Below are 22,048 nucleotides of genomic sequence, written 5' to 3'. Positions count from 1 at the left end.
ATTACAGCAGTAATAATGACTGAATGTGACATTTTCAGACACAGTAAAGGTCACTAGTATACTATGGTTGTTAGGAGCTGTCAGTCGGTTCTGACTCATAGCAACCTTCAATAGCATTTCCAAGGAGCAGCTGGTGGGTTTGAACTACCAACCCCGTGGTTAGCAGTCTAGTGCTTATCCCATAAGACCACAGCAGGATTTCGTACAAGTATACAAGTAACCTATATACTAGTGATCCAAAAAAAAAAAAAACCCTACAACTCTAAATTTAAAAAATATATTTCTCTTAAATCATGGTGACAGTTGGGGAAAAGAGCGAGAGAGAACTCAAGTACACATACAGTCAGCATTTTTCAATGACTGCTTCTTTTTGGAAGGTTTGGAGATGACTTTTATCCGCTTGCTGAGGAAAACACCAATGTCATCACTGTTGCCATAGAACATCTTCACCGACAACATGAAGTGCTTTCTCTTATCTGAATCGGATATATACAATGTTTTGGCTGTGCAATAGTTCTGTGGAAGAAAAACAAAGTTTTAATGACACCAAAACCTTGTAGGTTATGTACCTACACATATCAGAATGGTCAAGGTCAAGTGTGGTCAGATTTAACTGTAATAATTCTAACAGGTAACTGATAAACTAATGAAAAAAATGACTGAAACCCATGACCTGAGAAGTCCAAAGTCTCCCTTATCAAGTCTGCACTGAAGCTGGGACCCATTTTACCCTCTTCAAAAGACTATTTTAAGAAATAAGTCTTAAACAGCTATTACAAACAACTTTACTTGTTTCACAGGATTCTCACTCAATGTTACAGCAGTATATTTTAAAAGCAGAATCTTTGCCATTAAAAACAAAAAACATTCTTGGCTTTCTGAAAAGAAAATATTATTAAGGCTATCAGAATTCAATAAAATTAATTAAAAATATTTTAAACACTGGTCAGCAGTTCAAATCTACCAGCTGCTCTGTGGGAGAAGGATAAGGCTGTCTATTCCCATAAAGATTTACAGCCTCCAAAGTCCTATATAGGAGGGTGGCAGAAAAATGAAGACGATCGGTGAAGACACAGGAAGGTATACAAGGGCTAAGGGGGACAGAGGTAAATAGTGATATGTATACAACCTTGGAACAGCAGTGTTCTGGATGTAGATACAAGGACAGAGACACAGGAAGAATGGGTAAGGAAGGAAGAGTGAGACATATATGTATTTACATACCCCACAAAAATATAAAAGCTTGAAAAAGGATATTTGTCCGTAGGTGACCACAGGGAGAAAGCAGGGCAACTGTGGTTGCATGGAAAGGATTGAGATCATTGAGATGACACAAAGTAGATGACTTGTTAAAGTAAAACTGATGATCTTGTCTGTAAACCTTCACTCAATTCACAAAATAAACACTCCCCTCCCTGGCCAAAAAAGAATCAACAAAACCAGAATTGGTTCTTTTACAGGATTAACAAATAGACAAATCACTGGCTAGATTGACAAGAGAAAGCAAAAAACAAAGGAGGTAAATAACCAAATTACAAATGAAATTGGATACAACACTAATCCAATAAAGATAAAAAAGATTGTAACTTACTGTGATCATTAAAGTTCAGGTCAACTTGACTGGGCCTGGATTCTCAGGGGCTTATCACCTCCATAATATGATCTAGTATGCTGTGATCATTCCTATGATGTGATCTGCTGAGATTACCTCTGATCTGATGTAATTATTCTATGTACTGTGAAAACTCACTTCTATGGAGTCCCAGTTTGGTATACAGGATAAGCACTGGGCTGCTAACCACAAGGTTAGTGATTCAAACCCACCAGCCACTCTTTGGAAACGTTATACTAGGATGCTAGGAGTTGGAACTGACTCAAAGGAACTTAACAACAACACCTGATGTTAATGAGGACAAATGTAATCTACAGGATTAGGTGGTACCTTGAGTCGATCAATCTTCTAAGATATAAAAGAGATTAACCAAACAAGCAGAGCTCAGAGAGACCTACTATCACCAACAAAGAAGAGCTAGCAGTGGAGTTGGTCCTTCTGACCTGGGGCTCCCTGCACTGCGAACTTCCTAGATCCAGGGGAAGATTGGTACCTGGATGCATGGTTATCTCCAGATGATGGAAGTAAGCATGGACCTTTCCCCAGAGCTGACAAAGAGAAAAGGTCTTGCTCCCTAGAGGTGGGATTGGGAATGTGGACTTGCAGCCCCCTAAAGTGTGAGAGAATCTATCTGTGTGTTAGCGCCGTGCATTGTAGTATTTCTGTCACAGCAGCACAGAGAACTAAGGCCCTAAGTATTCTGAAACACTACTCTAACAAACTTGAAAACCTGAATGAAATGAGTAAATTCATAGAAACACACTATCTACCCTAAACTAGTGCAAACAAAGGTAGAAAACTCAGGATATACACTGGACTACTAACCACAAGGTCAGTGGTTCAACCTCACCAGCTGCTCCTAAGAAACCAACACAGGGTCACTATGAGTCAGCTTAATGGCACTTAACAACATTACAAAAAAAGAGTCTGAAGATATCATCAAACAAGTACCCAGAACAACAACAAAAGGCCAGAACCAGAGACTCAGAGAAGAGCTGGCACCAATCCTACTCAATCTCTTCAGAAACACAGAAGAGGAAGGAACACTGTGGAACTCTTACTATGAAGCATATCCCTAAGTAACCAGCACAACAATCAAAATAAGAGAGAGAGGGGAGGAAACAAACCATTCCCTTATGAATGTATGTTGTTGTTGTTGTTGTTGTTGTTAAGTGCGGTCAAAAATACTCAACAAATTTCTAGACAACAGACATCAGCAACATATGAAAAAAATCATACAAGTGGGGTTAATACCAGGATTACAAGGATGGTTCAACATTAGAAAATCAATCAACGTAATCCTCTACATAAATAAAATAAAGGAAAAGAACCCTAAGATCTTATTAATTAATACAGAAAAGGAATTCAATAAAATTCAACACCCTTTCCTGATAAAAACCCTTAACAAAATTGAAACAGAAGTAAAAGTTCTCAATTAAGGACATAAATTAAAAATCAGCAGCCAAAGTCATACTCAATGGAAAACCCCGAGAAAGTTCCCTTTCAGAATGGAAACGAAATAAGGATGCCCTTTATACCACTCTTCTCCAACACTGTACTGGAAGTCCTAGCCAGAGCATTAAGACAAGAGGGAGAAAGAAAAAGTACCCAAATCAGACAGGAAGAAGTAAAACTATCTCTGTTTGCAGACGACATGACTCCATACAAAGAAGAACCTAAAGAGTCCACAAGAAAACTGCTGGAATGAATAAAATAATTCCTCAATATTGCAGAGTACAAAATCAACACACAAAACTCAATGAACTTTAAATTAACAAAGACACCACCACTCATCTCTCAGTTTGTCGTACTGTGGTGGCTTGTGAGTTGCTGTGATTCTGGAAGCTATGCCACCAGTATTTTAAATACCGGCAGGGTCACCCATGGTGGACAGGTTTCAGATGAGCTTCAAGACAAAGACAGACTAGGAAGAAGGAGTGACGAACTACTTCGGAATATTTAGTCACTGAAAACCTTATGAACAGCAGAGAAACACTGTCAGATATGGTGCCGGAAAAGGAGCCCCTCAGGTTGGAAGGCACTCAAAAAACGACTGGGGAAGAGCTGCCTCCTCAGAGTACAGTTGACCGTGATGACGCAGGTGGAGTAAAGCCCGCGGGACCTTCATTTGCTGATGGGGCACAACTCAAAATGAAGAGAAACAGCTGTAAATATCCACTGAAAATCGGAACATGGAATGTATGAAGCATGAATCTGGGAAAATTGGAAGTTGTCAAAAATGAAATGGAATGCATAAACATCGATATCTTAAGTTATTAATGAGCTGAAATGGATGTATTGGCCATTTTGAATCTGATGACCACGTGGTTTACTGTGCCGGGAATGACAAACTGAAGAGGAATGGTGTTGCATTCATCGTCAAAAAGAACATATCCAGATTAGTACAAAGCTGTCTGTGATAGGATAATATCCATGCAACTACAGGGAAGACCAGTTAATACTATTATTCAAATTTATGTACCAACCATTAAAGCCAGTGAGTATGAAATAAGAATAATTTTACCAACTTCTTCAATCTGAAATTGATCAAACATGCAATCAAGATGTATCAATCATTACTGGTGATTGGAATGCAAAGGTTGGGAGCAAAGAGGAAAGATCAGTAGTTGGAAAATATGGCCTTGGTGATAGAAATGATGCTGGAGAACGCATGATAGAATTCTGCAAAATCAATGAGTTGTTCATTTCAAATAACTTCTTCAGACAGCTTAAGAGATGACTATACACATGGACCTCACCAGATAAGACTTCAGAGAAATAAAATTGACTACATCTGAGGGAAGAGACGATGGAAAAGCTTCATATCACAAGTCAAAACAAGACCAGAGCCAGACTATGGAACAGACCAACAATTACTCATATGGAAATTCAAATTAAAGGTGAAGAAAATGAAAACAAGTCCACAAGGGCCAAAATATGACTATGAATATATCCCACCTGAATTAGAGATCATCTGAAGAACAGATTTGATACATTAAACACTAAAGACCAAAGACCAGAAGAGTTGTGGGATGACACCAAGAACATCATACATGAAGAAAGCAAAAAGTCATTAAGAAGACAAGAAAGAAGGAAGGAAAAAGTCAAAATGGATGTCAGAAGAGACGCTGAAACTCGCTCTACAACGTAGAGATGCTAAAGCAAATGGAAGAAATGAGGAGGTACAAGAGCTGAACAGAAAATTTCAAAGGTCGGCTCAAGAAGATAGAGCCAAATATTACAACAAAATGTGCAAAGATCTGGAATCAGAAAACCAAAAAGAAAGAACACACTCAGCATTTCTCAAGCTGGGGAAACTGAAGAAAAAATTAGGTAGCATATGATCAAGAGCCAATGACACTGAAGGAGGAAGTCCAAGGTGCATTAAAGGAATTGGCAAAGAACAAGGCACCAGGAATTGATGGAATAAAAATGGAAATCTTTCAAGAAAGTGAGGAGGAGGCACATGAGGCACTCACTCATCTCTGCCAAGAAATCTGGAAGACAACTATCTGGCCGACTGATTGGAAGGTCTGTATATGTGCCCATTCCAAAGAGAGGTGACCCAATGGAATGTGGAAATCATTGGACAATCTCTTTGATATTCCATGCAAGTAAAGTTTTACTAAAGGTAAGACAGAAACGGCTGGAAGCATACATTGACAGAGTACTTCCAGAGGTTCAAGCAGGATTCAGAAGAGACTGTAGAATGAGGGATATCATTGCTGATGTCTGATGGATCCTGGTTGAAAGCAGAGAATATCAGAAAGATATTACTGACTGTGCTTTACTGACTACGCAAAGGCTTTCGATTGTGTGGATCATGACAAGCTATGGACAACATTGCTAATATGAGTATTCCAGAACACTCGATTGTGCTCATGAGGAATCTGTACCTGAACCAAGAGGCAGTTGTTCAAACAGAACATGGGAACACTGAATGTTTTAAAATTAAGAATGGTGTACGACAAGTTTGTGTTCTTTCACCATACTTATTCAACCTGTATGCTGAGCAAATAATCCGAGAAGCTGGGTTCTATGAAGAAAAATGTGGCATTAGGATTGGAGAAGACTCATTAACAACCTGTGATATGCATATGATACAACCTTGCTTGCTGAAAAGTGATGAGGACTTAAACCATTTACTGATGAAGATCAAAGAGCACAGCCTTCGGTATGGATTACATCTCAATGTCAAGAAAACAAAAATCCTCACCACGGGACCAATGATCAACATTCTTATCAACAGAGAAAGGACTGAAGTTGTCAAGGACTTCATTCTTCTTAGCTCAACCATCAACACTCATGGAAGCAGCAGTCAAGAAATCAAACGATGTATTGCATTAGGTAAATCTGCTGCACAAGACATTTTTAAAGTGTTGAAGAGCAAAGATGTCAGCGTGAGGACTAAGGTGCACCTGACCCAAGCCACGGAATCTTCAATAACCTCATACGCCTGCGAAAGCTGGCAGTGAATAAGGAAGACCGTAGAAGAATTGACGACTTTGAGTTGTGATGTTGGAGGAGAATTTTGAAAGTGCCATGGGCTGCTAAAAGAACCAATAGATCCGTTTTTGACAAAGTGCAGCCAGAGTGCTCCTTGGAGGCTAAGATGGCCAAACTTCGTCTCTCATACTTTGGACATATTGTCAGGAGGGACCTGTTGCTGGAGAAGGATATCATGTTTGGTATGGTGGAGGGTCAGAGAAAAAGAGGAAGACCCCCAGAGCAAGATGGATTGGCCAAGTGGCAGCATCAATGGACTCAAGCGTGCCAACAATAGTGAGGTTGGCCCAGGATCGGGCAGTGGTTCATTCTGCTGTGCATAAGGTCGCTATGAGTTGGTACCGACCTGATGGCACCTAACAACAACACAAAGACAATTCTGAAAAAGATTTAATAACAATACCACTTACAAGATCTCTCAAATTGATAAAGTATCTAGGAATTATCTAACAAGGGACATAAAGGACTTAGAAATGAAAATTATAAAACACTACAAGAAGAGACTAAAAAATGTGGCACCAAACCATCCTTCCACAACCCTTTCTATTCAACTGGGTCAGATAATTTTTGTTGCAATGCCAACACAAGACTCAGACACAATATTCCGTTACGGGTTTATCAGGGAAGTCAACAAGTCACAATGCTGGGTCAGAAACATTCAGGGCACAGTTCTTCCAGTCAGTTCAGCCTATCCTCAGCCATGTCCACAGACAGGCTTCTTTCTGTCCTGACAGTGATACAAAGCTCTTTCATCAGGCCTGTTGTTAAATGCCCACAGAGCACACCACTCACAATAAGCCTCAGTATAAGAGCACGGGGTTCTAGCTCTGTGGTTCAGCAAAACTAGCTCCCCCAATTAAGTGCTTGGTGGTACCCACTCTATAAGCCAGCCTCTTGCCCAAAGTCACTCAGTTGTACTTGCTCCGTGGGCTGGAAAGCCCACCGTTCCTTTGTATGCTCTGGCTCTTGGCTCTGTTGCTGCTTCTCCTTTGCCACTCACTCCTCCAGTGTCACAATTTTTGTCCCTGGAGTGTGGAGGTTCAATGCACAGGGGTGTTGGAGTCCAAAATAGTGAGATGGCTCCTTTTATATCAATGTTAAGGGTTTCAAGTTTTTACAGTGACAATGAACTCTGCTAACACCCACAGCTGAGCATGTCATCCTATCAGAATCTTCTCCCACCTTCTCTTACCCAGACCCAGCAGGGCAGAAACGTTGTTTGGTGGGAGTTACAGACAATGGGTAGGAAAGACATCAGATGATTCAATATAGAACTAAAAAAATGGAAAGCCATTGCATGTTCACGGATTGGAAAACTTAATACAGTGAAAATGTTAATCCTACCTAAAGCAATCTATAGGTACAAATATTGCAATATTCTTTACTGAAATGGAAAAACTAATGACCAACCTCATATAGAAAGAATATAAACCCCCAGTAACCAAAGAAATATTGAAGAATGATAGCAAAGCAGGAAGCCTCACATTCCCTGTTGTCAAATCATACTAAACAGCCTGTAAATAAACAGGCCTGCTATTGGTTCAACGATGAACACATAAACCAGTGGAACAGAACTGAGAACTAAAATAAACTCTGCCATCTATAGCCAACAGAGTTTTGACAAAGGATCAAAGTCCATTCAGTGGGGCAGAAACAGTCTCTTTTATAAATGGTACTGACAAAACTGTATCTACCTACAGAGAAATTTAACAGGACCCATACACCTCACACTGTATACAACAACTAACTTAAAATGAATCAAAACCTAGAACCATACAATTCCTGGGAGCAAACTGTAGAATTATTCTCTTTGGCAAAATGAATGCACTAATATAAAATATAATAAAATATAAAAAAACTAATATAAATAAAATACACAGGATCTCATAAACATATAAAATTAATGATCATCAAAAATGACTATTAGAAGAGTAAACAGACAACCAACAGAGGATGGGAGGATCTTCAGAAATGACATATCCTATAATAAAGATCTAATCTTTAAAATCTATAGAAAACTGCAACAACAACAACTAAGGACAAACATCTCCATCACATAAGGACAAAGAACATAAAGAGAATCTTAATCAAAGAGGACATCCAAGTAGCCAACAAACTTTTGAAAATATATTTACCATCATTAGTCATTAGATAGACGCAGACTGTCAACATCTTTCTCACTCAAAGTAGATGATGGGTTTGAACCACTAAACTTTTAGTTAGCAGCCAAGAGCTTTACTCATTGTGCCACCAGATTCCTATCTGATCTAGTCACATTATGAAATGGCTACGTCTGCAGCTCTAGGGCATGTTATCTTTGGGGCTTTCTATATAACAGGCAAACAAACACATTAGATATTATTATGGCTCATTTGATCTATACTTTAGGTTCAAGGCTCATAATTCAGAAATATCTTTATTGCTCTATTTTCTAAAAAGATTTAGCAACCTTTACTGTCCTGTTTTATCCCAAATCGAATTTAAAATATAATAAGCAAGTCTTAGTGATAGAAAGATACAAAGAGCGAAATTCAAAGAAGGTGGAAGTTAGTTTCTTAGGACTCACTTGCTACCTGTAAAAGGACTGCAACTGGGTTCACAGAGAGCTATCCTAGTGCTCACCCACAGAAACTACCTATAAGCCCTATTCTCAAGTGCCAAAGACAAAATGGCAAACACCGAGTCACTTAACACAGATGCACTGAAGGAGGAAAAACATTTTTGTTTGAGTTTTAAAACATTCAGCCTAAGTGTCTAGCTGGGACAAAGAGCAACCTTGCTAGAAAGCTGTAGGTCCTGAGCTCAGGGATCCCAGGCTGGCATGTGCAAATCTGTTCAACCCCAGGTCCACCTGGCTCCTCTGGGTCATCCCCATAGGATTAGGAGCAAGGGTAACCAACGCCAACATGAAACTCATGCCGTTTGCTAATGATGTCATTCATCTAAGGGGTGGGGGGTGGGGCACACTGGAATACCTAAAAGGGGTTCTAGGATTTGCCTAGTGAATGAAATAAGCTTCATGTGGAGCCTTTGTAGTGTATAGGACCTTAGGTGGAATCCTGAAGTCCATTCCAAACCTTCTGAGGTGGGAAATTTCCACTTGCAGACCATGCAAGACCAAAGAACATGCAGACCAATTTGGAGAAATTCATACTTTTTGAAAGAAAGACCATCAGGAAAAAAAAAAGAAGACTGCTTGGCTATCACAAGAATAAGCATACTGTTCGCCTGGGAGTCATTAAGGCCAGCCATCAAGGCCTGTCAGGACATACCCCCTTCTAAGACTGAAACTCAAAGGGAACACACGAGCAGGCTTGTAAGCTCACTGGTGACCCTGTTGATCTACTTGAGAGTGAAGTGGGGAAAAGACAGTAATGAAGACATGGGCTGAGTTCTGCCATGTTCCATAGACTCTTGTTGACCCTGAGATGAGAGAGAGAAGAGGAAAGCTGGTTGGTATGAAGTCTGGGGAGACTTAGGAACTCCTAGGTCCATGGACACTGACCTAGTCATTGGGGGCTAAAGCTGAGAATGAAGTGTCCAGCTGATGGGGGGGGGGGGCATTCAAGAACACCCACACTTGCAGTTAGTACCCATATGACCTAGCTTGAATGGCTTCATGACCAGAACTCGACTAGAAGAAGATAAATGTGATTGTCGTTGTTGTAGTTAGTAAATGCTTCTAGGAATTTATCCCCATTACTCCACCTCTAGTGTAAGAGAGCTGAGGAACACATTACTGAAATACATATTACAGAAGAACTTGAGTATCTTTCTTTCAGACAATTTATTATTAGCATGTAATAGAAATCTCAGATTCCTCGTCTGCTGAAGAAGGTTACAGCATGGCACGTTTAGTTGTAAATAGCGTGAGCTAAATGAATCCAAAAGCCAATGGCAATTTCAGAGGTATGCTTCTAGTTCTGATTTACATATTTAAGAAAGCGTCATTAAAAACAATTTTGTAAAAACAACACAAAAACAGATATGGAAACTATTTTGGTTTCATAGTTCTCCTATAGAAGATAACCAGCTTGGTCTCAACCTACCTTTCCTTCCAAATTCAGCTGCTGCATTTCTTGGTCACTATTTCCTATTCCAATAAATGCACATGGTTGAGACTCTTGTTCAGAACAACCATCACGTTCCATTTGTTCTTTTTTTTTCTTCCATCCACTGCCCATAAGATACACACAAGGAGGAGGGCAAAAAAACCTGAAGAAATAACAAATGCAATTAGATTCTAGAAAGCATGAACAAAATTATTAAAATGCACTGAGTTCACACCTAATGGAAAACTGTGAAGCCTTTGTGATACAAATAATTATTTCCATAGTGTAGAAATCAAGACTTCCACAAAGACATTTGGTCAGTAAGGTTCATCTATATTGGAGTTGTGTACTCATCAAGGCTAGATGCTTGTAAAATTCTTCAGAACATACACTATTAGAGTTGAGCAAATCCAGTCAGTGTATCAAGCTGCAAAACATGATACACCAGCACAGAATCTGCAATTATTAATTGGGGTCTAAGAAAAATGATGTATTCATTAATAATGACATTTTTGCAGTAGGTATTACATTTACCTTTACTCAGGAATTAACCTAGAAAATAGCACTAGAGCATTGCCTGAAAAGCTTTCAAAATATTAAACTAAGTAAAAAAAAGTTTAAAAGCATAATGCAATATTGGACTATAGCCTTTCAAGAGTAGGGCCAAGATCTAAATATCTTATATCCCAAATACCTGGTTCATTGTGGATGACTGAGAAAATGTTTTGTGATCACAGAATACACTGCATTTTTTCAGCTTATACACTATCAATAAATTTGCTTTGCTAATTGCCAACAACCACCCTCAAACATTCTTCCTCCTAGAATTTGACCTCCTTATAATCTGCACTTGAGCAATTTAAAACCAAAACAAAAAACTATTTCAATGATTACTCAAACTTCATTACTTTACGCAGCTCAGACTATCAAAAGTCCTTATGTAGGGCGTAATTCACTCTGTGCTCAATTATACATGCTGACTTGTACATACTTAGATTTCTGTGGCATGTCTCTCCAAGGATGAGACCATACTTATTTGATCTGTATGCTGAGTAAATAATCTGAGAAGCTGGCATACATTATGAACAATTCTGCATCAGGATTGCAGAAAGACTAATTAACAACCTGTGATATGCAAATGACACAATCTTGCTTGCTGAACATAAAGAGGACTTGAAGAGATTACTGATAAAGACCAAAGGCCACAACTTTCAGTATGGATTACACCTCAACATAAAAAACATGAAAATCCTCATAACTGGACCAATAAGCAACATCATCATAAATGGAAAAAAAGATAAAAGTTGTCAATGATTTCATCTTAATTGGATCCACAATCAACTTCTGTGAAAGCAGCAATCAATAAATCAAATGATGGTATGAAACCATTATTATAAAAGCTCAAGAAAAGGTTTTCATGCTAAAAGAAACATTCTTTGATGGTTACCATGGTAAGGAGGGAAGGGAGAGTAATTCACCGGCTAGAGGGCTGAATGTGTTAACTTGAGTGACCAGGAAGGCAATGTATAACAAAAGGGAGGCTGGCAGAAGAATGATGAAGACAGGTGAAGATACAGGTAGGAATATAAGAGTTAAAGGGGATAGAGGTAAATAGTGTATACACAACCCTCCATCAACAGTGTTCTACAGGTAGATACATGGACCGCTAACAAGCTGAACAAGTATGGAAAGGTGAGAATATTTCCACAAATATATAAAGACTTGATTGAGAATGGCTGTACACAGTTATTCACCTTTGCTGCAAACACACCTATGAATGTAGTGAAGCATGCAAATTCAACATGAACTTGGAAATGAGCAACTGATGTTCCACAGTTGGTCTATGGTCTTGTGTTTGGCTGATGATATTAAGCTTCCCCATCCTCTCTTGCCACAGATGTAAGAATTTTGACTCCTGAGAATTCTATATGATAAGATCTATGTGTATAATTATCATTTATGTTATTGAAAAAGGTTATTTGCAGTGAATTAAGTCAGTGGTCTTGCAAAATTTTATCATGCAACCTCCAGTGTCATTTCTATAATCAAGACCACATTTCCAACTACCAATCACTGCCCTCAGTTTCGAACATCCATATTCCACAGATGTAGTCAATTTAATTTTTGTATATTCCATCTGGTGAGGCCCAAGGGTATTGTCATCTTTTATGTTGTTAAAAATGGTATTTGCAATGAAGGAAGTCATTGGTCTTGCAAAATTCTATCATGCAATCAATCTCCAGCATCGTTTCTATCACCAATGCCATATTTTCCAACTACCAATCTTTCCTGTTTCCAACTTTGCACTCCAATCACCAGTAATTATCAATACATCTTGGTGACCGTCTTATCCATTTCAAACCAACTCATAGAGACCCTATGCACAACAGAAGGAAACAATGCCTGGTCCTGGGTCAACCTTACAATTGTTACCACGCTTGAGCCCACTGATGCTGCCACTTTGCCAGTATGTCTCACTGGGGGTTTTCCTCGTTTTCTCTGACCCTCCACCTTACCAAATATTACATCCTTCTCCAGTGATTGGTCCCTCCTGACAAAATGTCTGAAGTATGAGAGATGAAGTTTGGCCATTCTGGCCTCCAAGAAGTACTCTGGCTGCACTTGTCCCAACACAGATCTATTTGTTCTTTTGGCAATCCATGGCACTTTCAATATTCTCCTCCAACACCATAATTCAAAAGCATTAATTCTTCTATGGTCTTCCTTATTCACTGTCCAGTTTTTGCATGCATATGAGGTTACTGAAAATACCATGGCTTGGGTCAGGCGCACCTTAGTCTTCAAGTGGACTTTGCTCTTCAACACTTTAAAAACGTCTTGTGCAGCAGATTTGCCTAATGCAATACGGCATTTGGTGTTTTGACTGCTGCTTCCATGAGTGTTGATGGTTGATCCAAGAAGAATGAAGTCCTTGACAACTTCAATCTTTTCTCCATTGATAAGAGTGCTGTTTATTGGTCCAGTGGGGAGGATTTTTGTTTTTACATTGAGATGCCATCCATACCGAAGGCTCTTTGATCTTCATCAAAGAAAGCAAGGTTGTATCATCTGCATATAACAGGTTGTTAATGAGTCTTCCTCCAATCCGGATGCCATGTTTTTCTTCATATAACCCAGTTTCTCGGATTATTTGCTCAGCATACAGGTTGAATAGTACGGTGAAAGAACACAACCCTGTCGCACACCTTTCTTACTTTAAACTATTCAATGTTCCCATGTTCTGTTTGAACAACTGCCTCTTGGTCCATGTACAGATTCCTCATGAGCACAATTAAATGTTTAGGAATACTCATATTTCACAATGTTGTTCATAGATTGTCATGATTCACACAATTGAAAGCGTTTGCACTGTCAATAAAGCACATGTAAACATCTTTCTGATATTCTCTGCTTTCAGCCAAGATCCATCGCACATCAGCAATGATATTCCTCATTTCACATCCTCTTCTGAATCTAGCTTGAATCTCTGGAAGTTGTTAGTAGTTGGTAGAATTCTTTAACTTCAACATCACTGGCTGGTAAATTTGAATGACAGTGGTATTAACTGGTTTTTCTTGTAGGCATATGGATACTATCCTATTACAGACAATATTGTAGTCCAAGATACATCTTGAAATGTTCTTTTTGGTGACAACTGTGACGATTTCAAAAATCAAAGGAAACCAACTGCCATTGAGTTAAATCTGACTCATAGTGACACTGTATAGGGTTTCTGAGGCCATAAATCTTTATGGGGCAGAAAGCCTCATTGTTTACTCCCGTGGAGTGCCTGGCAGGTTTTGAACTGCCAAGCTGGCAGTTACCAATCCAGTGCTTATCCTACAGTGGCATAAGGGCTCCTTGAATGTGACACAATTCCTTTTGAATTTATCATTCCTGGCATAGTAAGTCATATGACTGATACAAAATGCCCATTTCAGCTCACTAATGCCTACTTATCAGTCTTCATGGTCTCCATAGCATTTTTGACAACTTCTAAGACACATTTTGAGTCATGCCCCACCAGCAAATGCAGCTTCTGAAAGCTCTGCTCCATCCACATCAGTAAGACTGACTCTCCTTTGGGTAGGCATTTATTCCTCAGTCATACTTTGAGTGCTACCAACCTGAGGGGACTCAGCTTCCAGCAATACGTTAGACCACATTTTAGTGCTACCTGTAAGATTTTTTCAGGGGCTAATCCCTCGGAACTGTGTCAGTCTGTACAGTGCTTGCCATACACTTGTTGTTAGTGCCTCATCATATACTTGTGCTGTGTTTTCAAGGAGTGGTTGGTGGGTTTGAACTGCTTGGCTGGTGGTTAGCAATCCAGTGCTACACCAGGACTCCACAAAAATCAACAGGGAGTGAAAAAATGTTTACGACAAAAACTGGACAAAAATAATAATGGTAAACCAGATTACAACCGCCCTTTAGTCCACAGACAGAGCATGCGTACAACACGCACACAAAGAACACAGAGCTCATATTAGCTGTGCACCTCATCTATAAAGCATGGACTACAGTGCTTCCCTGGAAACTACCATCTGACGTTTGTTAGAAAGAAAATGGTCTCTCTAGGACCCAGAAATGCTGTTTTGGTAACAACCCCCTACACATCAATGAATTGATCTTTCCAGGAAAACAAGGGCTTCTTGGAAAATGCTAACTATTAAATTAACGAGGCCATACTGGAGTAGGATTAATCCTAATCCCATCTGAAAGTTTTATAATAGTAGACAGACACAAACACAGTCAAACACAGGGGGATGAGAGCATGTAAGGACCTGTCTACGAGACCAGAAATGTCAAGACACACCTGGGGACAACCAGAAGCTGAGAGAGCCCAAGGGTCTTCCCCTTGAGCTATGAGAGACTGAGATCCCAATTATACGCGTCTAGCCCTGCCTACGCTCTGAATTCAGACTTCTGGCCACCAGAGCGGAGACAATAAAGGTTTGTTCTTGAAAGCCCCCACTTTGTGGTATTTTGTTAACAATGGAAGGACTAGGAAACTAAAACAACATTTTAATGAATTGACCTATGTAAAGTGAATAGCACAGAGCAAGGGCTGGTTATAAATATTCTTCTTCAATTCTCATCTGTCACTTTAGCTTCTCTTTTGTCATTGCAAACCTTTTTAATTAACAATTTTGGGGGGTGCAGCTTTAAACTTATAGATCGACTGTACAGCAAGAATAGAGGGTTCTGTCCCCTCCCCTCCTTGAAAATCATTCTCTATTAACATCTTGCGTTTCTGTAGTACATTTCTTACAAATGAAGAACTACTGTTGTTGATAAGTACCATGGAGTCAGTTCTGATTCACAGTGATCCTGCACAGGTTTTCCAAGGCTGTAAATCTTTATGGGAGCAGAATGCCTCATCTTTCTCCCGCAGAACCACTGGTAGTTTCGAACTGCTGACCTTGAGGTTAGCAGCCCAATTCGTAACCACTACACATTATTATAGTTTATATTAGGGTTCACTCTTTGTATTGTACAGTCCTATAGGTTTTGGAAGAAGTGAAGCCAGAGTGCTCCTTAGAGGCCATGATGGCCAAACTTCATCTCTCAAACTTCAGACATATTGTCAGGAGGGACTAGTTGCTTGAGCAGGATATCATGCTTGATAAGGTGGAGGGTCAGAGAAAAAGAGGAAGACCCCTAATGAGATGGACTGACCAAGTGGCAGCATCAATGGACTCAAGCGTGGCAACAGTAGTGAGGTTGGTGGTGTTTCGTTCTGCTATGCATAAGGTTGCTATGAGTCGGTACCGACTCTATGGCACCTAACAACAACATAGGTTTGGTTGAGTACTAATGTGTTGCTGTAGAACAAACACTGGATTGCTAACTACAAAGTTGGTGGTTCAAACCCACCAGCTGTTCCTTGGACACCATAATGAACTGGACCTGACTTAGCAGCACTTAACAAAACAACAAAATGCTTAGTGACGCTTGTCCACCACAATAGTGTCAGGAGGACAGTTTCACTACCCAAAATGCCCCATACTCCACTGATTCTCCCCAAAACCCCTCCTCTCCGAAGCACCAGCATCTCTACAGTTCTACCTTCCCCAGATGTCATACAGTTGGAATCATACCGCAGCCACTTGTTTGGACTGGCTTCTTTCAGTTAACAGCACGGATGTCTTTTTGTATCCTGATAGGACATTTCTTTCTATTGCAGAACATTACACCACTATATGGATGTTGTTGCTGTTGTTAAGTGCTGTTGAGTCAGTTCTGGCTTGTAGAGGCTATTTAGGGTTTCTGAGGAGCAACAGGTGGGGAGTTTGAGCTGCCAAGCTTGCGGTACAAGCTGAACTTGTGGTTCCGTGCTTACTCTACAACACCATGCCAGGACTCTATGGATGTACCAGTATGTTAATCCATTCACTTACCAAAGCAAATGATGGATTCAAATGATATTTTATTATGTAGTCAACATTTAGTTTGTAGAGGTTCTGAGAAAGTTATTCTCTATTAATAAAAGTATAATTTCTTCCATGCGTTAAAAAAAGCAATGTTACACACTAAAAACTACTCTCCTCATATAACTATACTCTAATAGAAGAGACAGAAAAAGATATATGAGTAAAACAATGTACTCATGAACTCACTCCTGTGTCTCAATTTTCAGTCAAGGAGTAGGTAGGCTGATAGCAGAGACAACACCACTAGTGAGCTAAGCACACCATAGAGGGCTTAGCCATTTACCGAAGGACAAAGTGCAGAAGGATGGGGAACCAACGAAGAACAGCAACAAGAAACACAGGAAGGAAGTAGGAAAACTGCTGTTACATGGAAAGGGGATTGCAGTCATCGAAATGAAATGAAGAATATGATTTGTTGAAAGCATCAAAAGAAGAAGACGGAAGGAATACAGAGACCAAAAAGAAATAGTCAATGTTCAACCATTTCAAGAGGTAGCATATGATGAAAAACCAATGGAAGGAAGAAGTCTCAGTGCACAAAGACATGAATACAATTTGAAATCTTTCAACAAACTGATGCAGCACTGGAATTACTTTCTCATCTATTCCAAAAAACTTGGAAGACAGCTACCTAGCTAACTGATTGAGAGAGATACATATTTGTGCCCATCCCAAAGAGAGGTAACCCAATGAAATGTGGAAATCATTGGACATTATTGTTAATACCACAGGCAAGTAAAATTCTGCTCAAGATAAATAAAAATTGGCTGCCAACAATACACTGACAGGGAACTGCCAGAGGTTCAAGATGGACTCAAATGAGAACTTGGAACAAGGCATAAACATGGGATGACACTGCTGACATCAGACAGATCTTGTCTGAAAGTAGAGAATACCAAAAAGACGTTTACCTGTGCATCATTGACTATGCAAAGGCTTTTAACTGTGTGGATCATGACAAGCTATGTACAACATGGCAGACGATGAGTATTCCAAAACACTTAATTGAGCTCATGAGGAGCCTATACTAAGAGGCAGTCATTTGACTAAAACAAGTCGACACTGAAAGGTTCAAGATTAAAAAAAAAGGTGTGTGCTGGGGTTGTATTCTTTCACCATACCTACTCAATCTGTATGGTACGCAAATAATCTGAGAAACTGGACTATATGAAGAAAAATGTAGTATCGGGATTGGAGGAAGACTTACTAAAAACCTGTGAGATGCAGGTGATAAAATCTTGCTTGCTTAAAGCCAAGAGGATTTAAAATACTAACTGATGAAGATCAGAAGCCACAGTCTTAAAGATGGCTGCACCTCAATGTAAAGAAAACTAAAAGCTATACTACTGGACCAATAAATAACATCATGATAAATGGAGAAAAGATTAAAGCTATGAGTGTTGGATACATCATCAACACTCATAGAAACAGCAGTCAAGAACGCAAACAATGTATTGCATTAAGTAAATCTGTTGTACAAGATTTCTATATAAAGTATTCAAGAGCAAAGATGTCAGTTTAATGACTACAGTACGCCTGACCCAAGCCTCAGTATTTTCAATAGCCTCAGATGCATGTGAAAGTTGGACAATTAATAAGGAAGATCATAGGAGAACGGATGTGTCTGATTTATAGTGTTAGAATATTAAAAGTACCATCAACTGCCAGAACAAAAAACAAATCTGTGTTGGAAGAAGTACAGCTAGAATGCTCCTTAGAAGCTAAGATGGCCAGGCTTCAGACATATTATGAGGAGGGACCAGTCCTTGGAGAAGGATTATCATGCTTGGCAAAGTGGAGGAACAGTGGAAGAGAGGGAGACCCCCAACAAAATGGACTGGCACCACAGCTATGGGCACAAAGGTCACAGTCCTGGTAGTGGGTCCAGTTCCACGTCACTTCAAGTTTAAAGGGATGCCTGGAGTCATTGGCTCCTTCTGCATTTGGTTCACTTCAAGCCTCCATCAGGGATCTCGCTGAACTCTAATGTTGGCAGCCACCTAATGCTTTCCATGGCAAAAACTAAAACACCAAGCTGACATACTCTAAGGAAGTTGAGAAGGAAACCGGTCTCCTGTTAGTATTTTATTGAATGTCAATCTTGGTAAATTGGTATTGTTGTTGTTGTCAATTGCCGCCAAGTCGGTTCTGACTCACGCTGCTGCTTTTGCTAAATGCCGTCCAGTCAGTTCTGACTCCTAGCAACCCTGCACAGGGTTTTGTGAGGAGCAACTGGTAAGTTTGAAGCACCAAGCTTGTAGTTCAAACCAACTCCGCGGTCCAGTTCATTATCCTGCAGCCTCACATCAGGACTCCTTCCGACTTATAGGGGCCCTGTGCAGGGTTTCCAAGGAACAGCCTGTGGGTTTGAACTGCTGATCCTGTGGCTGGTTCTAAGTCCAGTGCTGACCTGACACTAGTTATAAAACTCAGAGCTATGCTTTAGCATGGTGTGCTCAATGTAGTAGTCAACTTTATGAAGTATCATAAAAAGTATTCTTTCACATCTGAAAAATTAACCAAGGCTAAAGTACGTATGAGTAGCACTTATTTTCTCGTGAGTACTATGATGAAAGGATGAAACTAACAGGGTATAAAATTAGACACATTAAGGAGAAATCCTTAGCCTCTCAAAACGCTGACCTCTTGGTCTCTCTGAAAGTGTTCTCCAGTCCTGCAATACATGCAAGCAAACAAACTCTTCCATCATCTGTAAGCTAGTCTTATTTACATTGTTATACAAAGAAAACATCAAAAATAATCTAAATATTGAGGTTTTTCTATAATGCGTTCATATAGTAAACATCCTAGTGAATCAAATGTTCTTTTCCACACACTATAGTACTAGAATAATCAAACAGAAGAGAGAAACAGTCACACACAGAAAAGAATACACACAGAAGAGGGAACCCAAGGGAGTAAGGACAACAAAAACAGGCCACCTATTTAACTGGAAAGAAATGAAAATTCATCTTTATAATGGATGATTTAAAAAATTTGGAGTTCGTCACTATACACTGTTTTGTTTTGACTTTGTGCCAAATACTCAGTGAAAACAGAATTCTGTGACAGACCTATGCTGAACACATTTATTTTAGAGGAAGCTTGACAAATGGCCAGTTTACAGGGTTGAACAGCTGCTATGAAAGGATGATAACCATATTAAACAAGGGTTCCTTTATTCTCTCAGCTCAACAGAACACTAAATTATGGTAATGCTATACTCTGCCACTTGGTGGCAGTGTGCACACATTGAAAATTTTATTCACTTCAAGTTCAAAGGATGTCTTTTTTCCCCAGGGAATGATTCAACAAATTTTTCCTCAACTTTTGAGAGAAGTCTGGAAAATACCTTACAGATTTAGAGAGATCTTTTCATTCTGCCCAATGTAATATAAATTTGGTTTTAGACAAAATCCAAACTCACAACTTTGCAGAAAACAATCTTTATTCTGCAAACTATTCCCTTCCACAACAGCATTTGGGAACTTTCTGTTCACCATTTCCCTCAATGGGGAGCAGATGCTTAGTCTTACTTAGAACTTACTGGTTCAAATGGCTCACAGCATCACCATTACCAATCCCTAGTAAAGCCCCTTACGACAGAGTTTTGGTTACTATGTCAAGTGGTGCATTTCTGTCTTTAATGGAAAATATTCTCAATCTTTCTAAGAAAGGATTCGTAAAGATCTTCTTTTATGAAAAATTAAAACTAACCACATCTATAAATGAGTTACCAGCTGGGTTATGCAAAGGGATATGCAAACAAAAACTATTAGACACAAAAGTCAGCATGAAGAACAAATTATTCCTATGATCACTCACTGGCGTTGAGGTCAAGGGGAGGATGCAGTATGGCCATGTCCTCAGGTTACCTGGTACCTTCATACCTCCGTAAGACTTCAGAAAGACTTGAACCTAGATTACCAAGAAGGCAGGCAGCTCTCCTTCCTGTTCCACTGTGTGCTCCACCAGAAGCACTCCAGAGTAAGGACCAGATCTCTTCCTGTATGTAGTCCAGGAAGCCACAGAGCCTGCCAGGGATCCAGGGGGCTACATGACACAGGCAGTCCCTTACCATTAACACTTTCAGAGAAAAATACAATGGAACTTCTAATGGATTTCCTCATTTATTATAAAAGAAGCATTTACAGCACTGCACGCTTACAAATTTTAATACAAACTTTTATTATTATCAAAACTACATTGAGTGAAAATGTAAGAAAGTAGTTAGTAGGCCTTTTCCTCAGTGCACCTTCATTCTTTGCTGGCTGAAGCTTCGCCTCAGTAAGCTTTCCTTTGACTGAGATTTTAGACTGGTCAGGCCATCCCTAAATAATAAAATGAAATGGAAAATAAAAGCAACCACAATGAAAGAGCAGCATCAAGCATCTATTTTAGTTTGTTGAGCCACTGGAGCAACTAAAATATTGTTGACAGTGAGAAACAAACAGAATCCTTATCTGGACGTAATCATTATTTTTTGAATGGCTCTTCTCTTGTTCTCCCCATGGCCTCCATCAAACAGCACTGTATTAACTGGCCCGTTGTTGTTGTTAAGTGTTGTCAAGTTGGTTCCAACCCATAGTGACCCTGGTGAGCTTGAACAGCCGACCTTGCAGTCCAGCGCATTAACCCATAGCACCACACCATTAATTGGCACAAAGACTTCTAATGCTGCTCAGAAAAGGTTCTTTTACACAGTGTCCAATACCTAATAACTATACAGAAATAAAGATTGCAGGAGTCAATCAATCAATCAATTCAACTGTATGAAAGTCCAGCTGCATGGTATTCTGACAAAGACTGAAGTTCTGTGATAACCATGCCTCTTATCCACACTGCCATGAGACCTAGCCCAGCCCCGCCCAGCTAATGGTAGGAGAGGATCTTAGGCAAAGTCATTAACGTTCATCCTCAAGTTTCATAGCATGAAATTTAGGGTACTGTAATGGTACGAAATTTGGAATTTGAGATCCATAGTTCCAATCCTGGCTCCATCAATTCCCACCTAATGTGAACCTGGAAATATTTCTCTGAGCTTCAGTTACATCATTACAAATCGCAGATTATGACATGACGATTTTATAAGATTAGGCTCTACAGGATCTGTGATTCAAGTCCATCAGCATTCAGTGGAGAAAGATTAGGTTTCTGCTTCTGAAAAGATTACAGCCTAGCAAACCCCATACAGGACTGCTATGAGTCTGAAAAGACTCAACAACACTTAACAGTAACAACAACATTTAATAAGAGTAGTTTCAAGATTTGTTGAGCATTTTCAGAACAATGTCTGATTCATGATTGAAGTTTCATTATGAGAGGCTCAACCAGCCTCTTACACTCATCTCAGCTAAGGAGAAAGTAGCCCTGGTGATGCAATGGGTTAAGTGCTGGGCTACAGCCACAAGGTCAACAGTTCAAACCTACCAGCTACTCTT

At 39.6% G+C, this 22,048-nt stretch overlaps 1 protein-coding gene across 3 annotated transcripts in view; it reads right to left on the bottom strand.

The window, feature by feature from the left end:
• The window catches only part of RBPJ (recombination signal binding protein for immunoglobulin kappa J region), a 151,166-nt gene that overhangs the window by 7,180 nt on the left and 121,938 nt on the right, over nt 1-22,048 (bottom strand). For all 3 annotated transcript variants that reach the window (XM_006866306.1, XM_006866304.1, XM_006866305.1), the window contains 2 exons: nt 10,168-10,333; nt 342-516 (listed from right to left, as the gene is read on the bottom strand). In XM_006866306.1, coding sequence (XP_006866368.1) covers nt 342-516; nt 10,168-10,333 — 341 coding nt within the window. The remainder of the gene's footprint in view (nt 1-341; nt 517-10,167; nt 10,334-22,048) is intronic.

Source organism: Chrysochloris asiatica, unplaced genomic scaffold, assembly GCF_000296735.1.
Source record: "Chrysochloris asiatica unplaced genomic scaffold, ChrAsi1.0 scaffold00089, whole genome shotgun sequence".
Taxonomy (NCBI): domain Eukaryota; kingdom Metazoa; phylum Chordata; class Mammalia; order Afrosoricida; family Chrysochloridae; genus Chrysochloris; species Chrysochloris asiatica.
The sequence above is the reverse complement of the archived record's forward strand: the minus strand, read 5'-3'. Positions and strand labels throughout refer to the sequence as shown.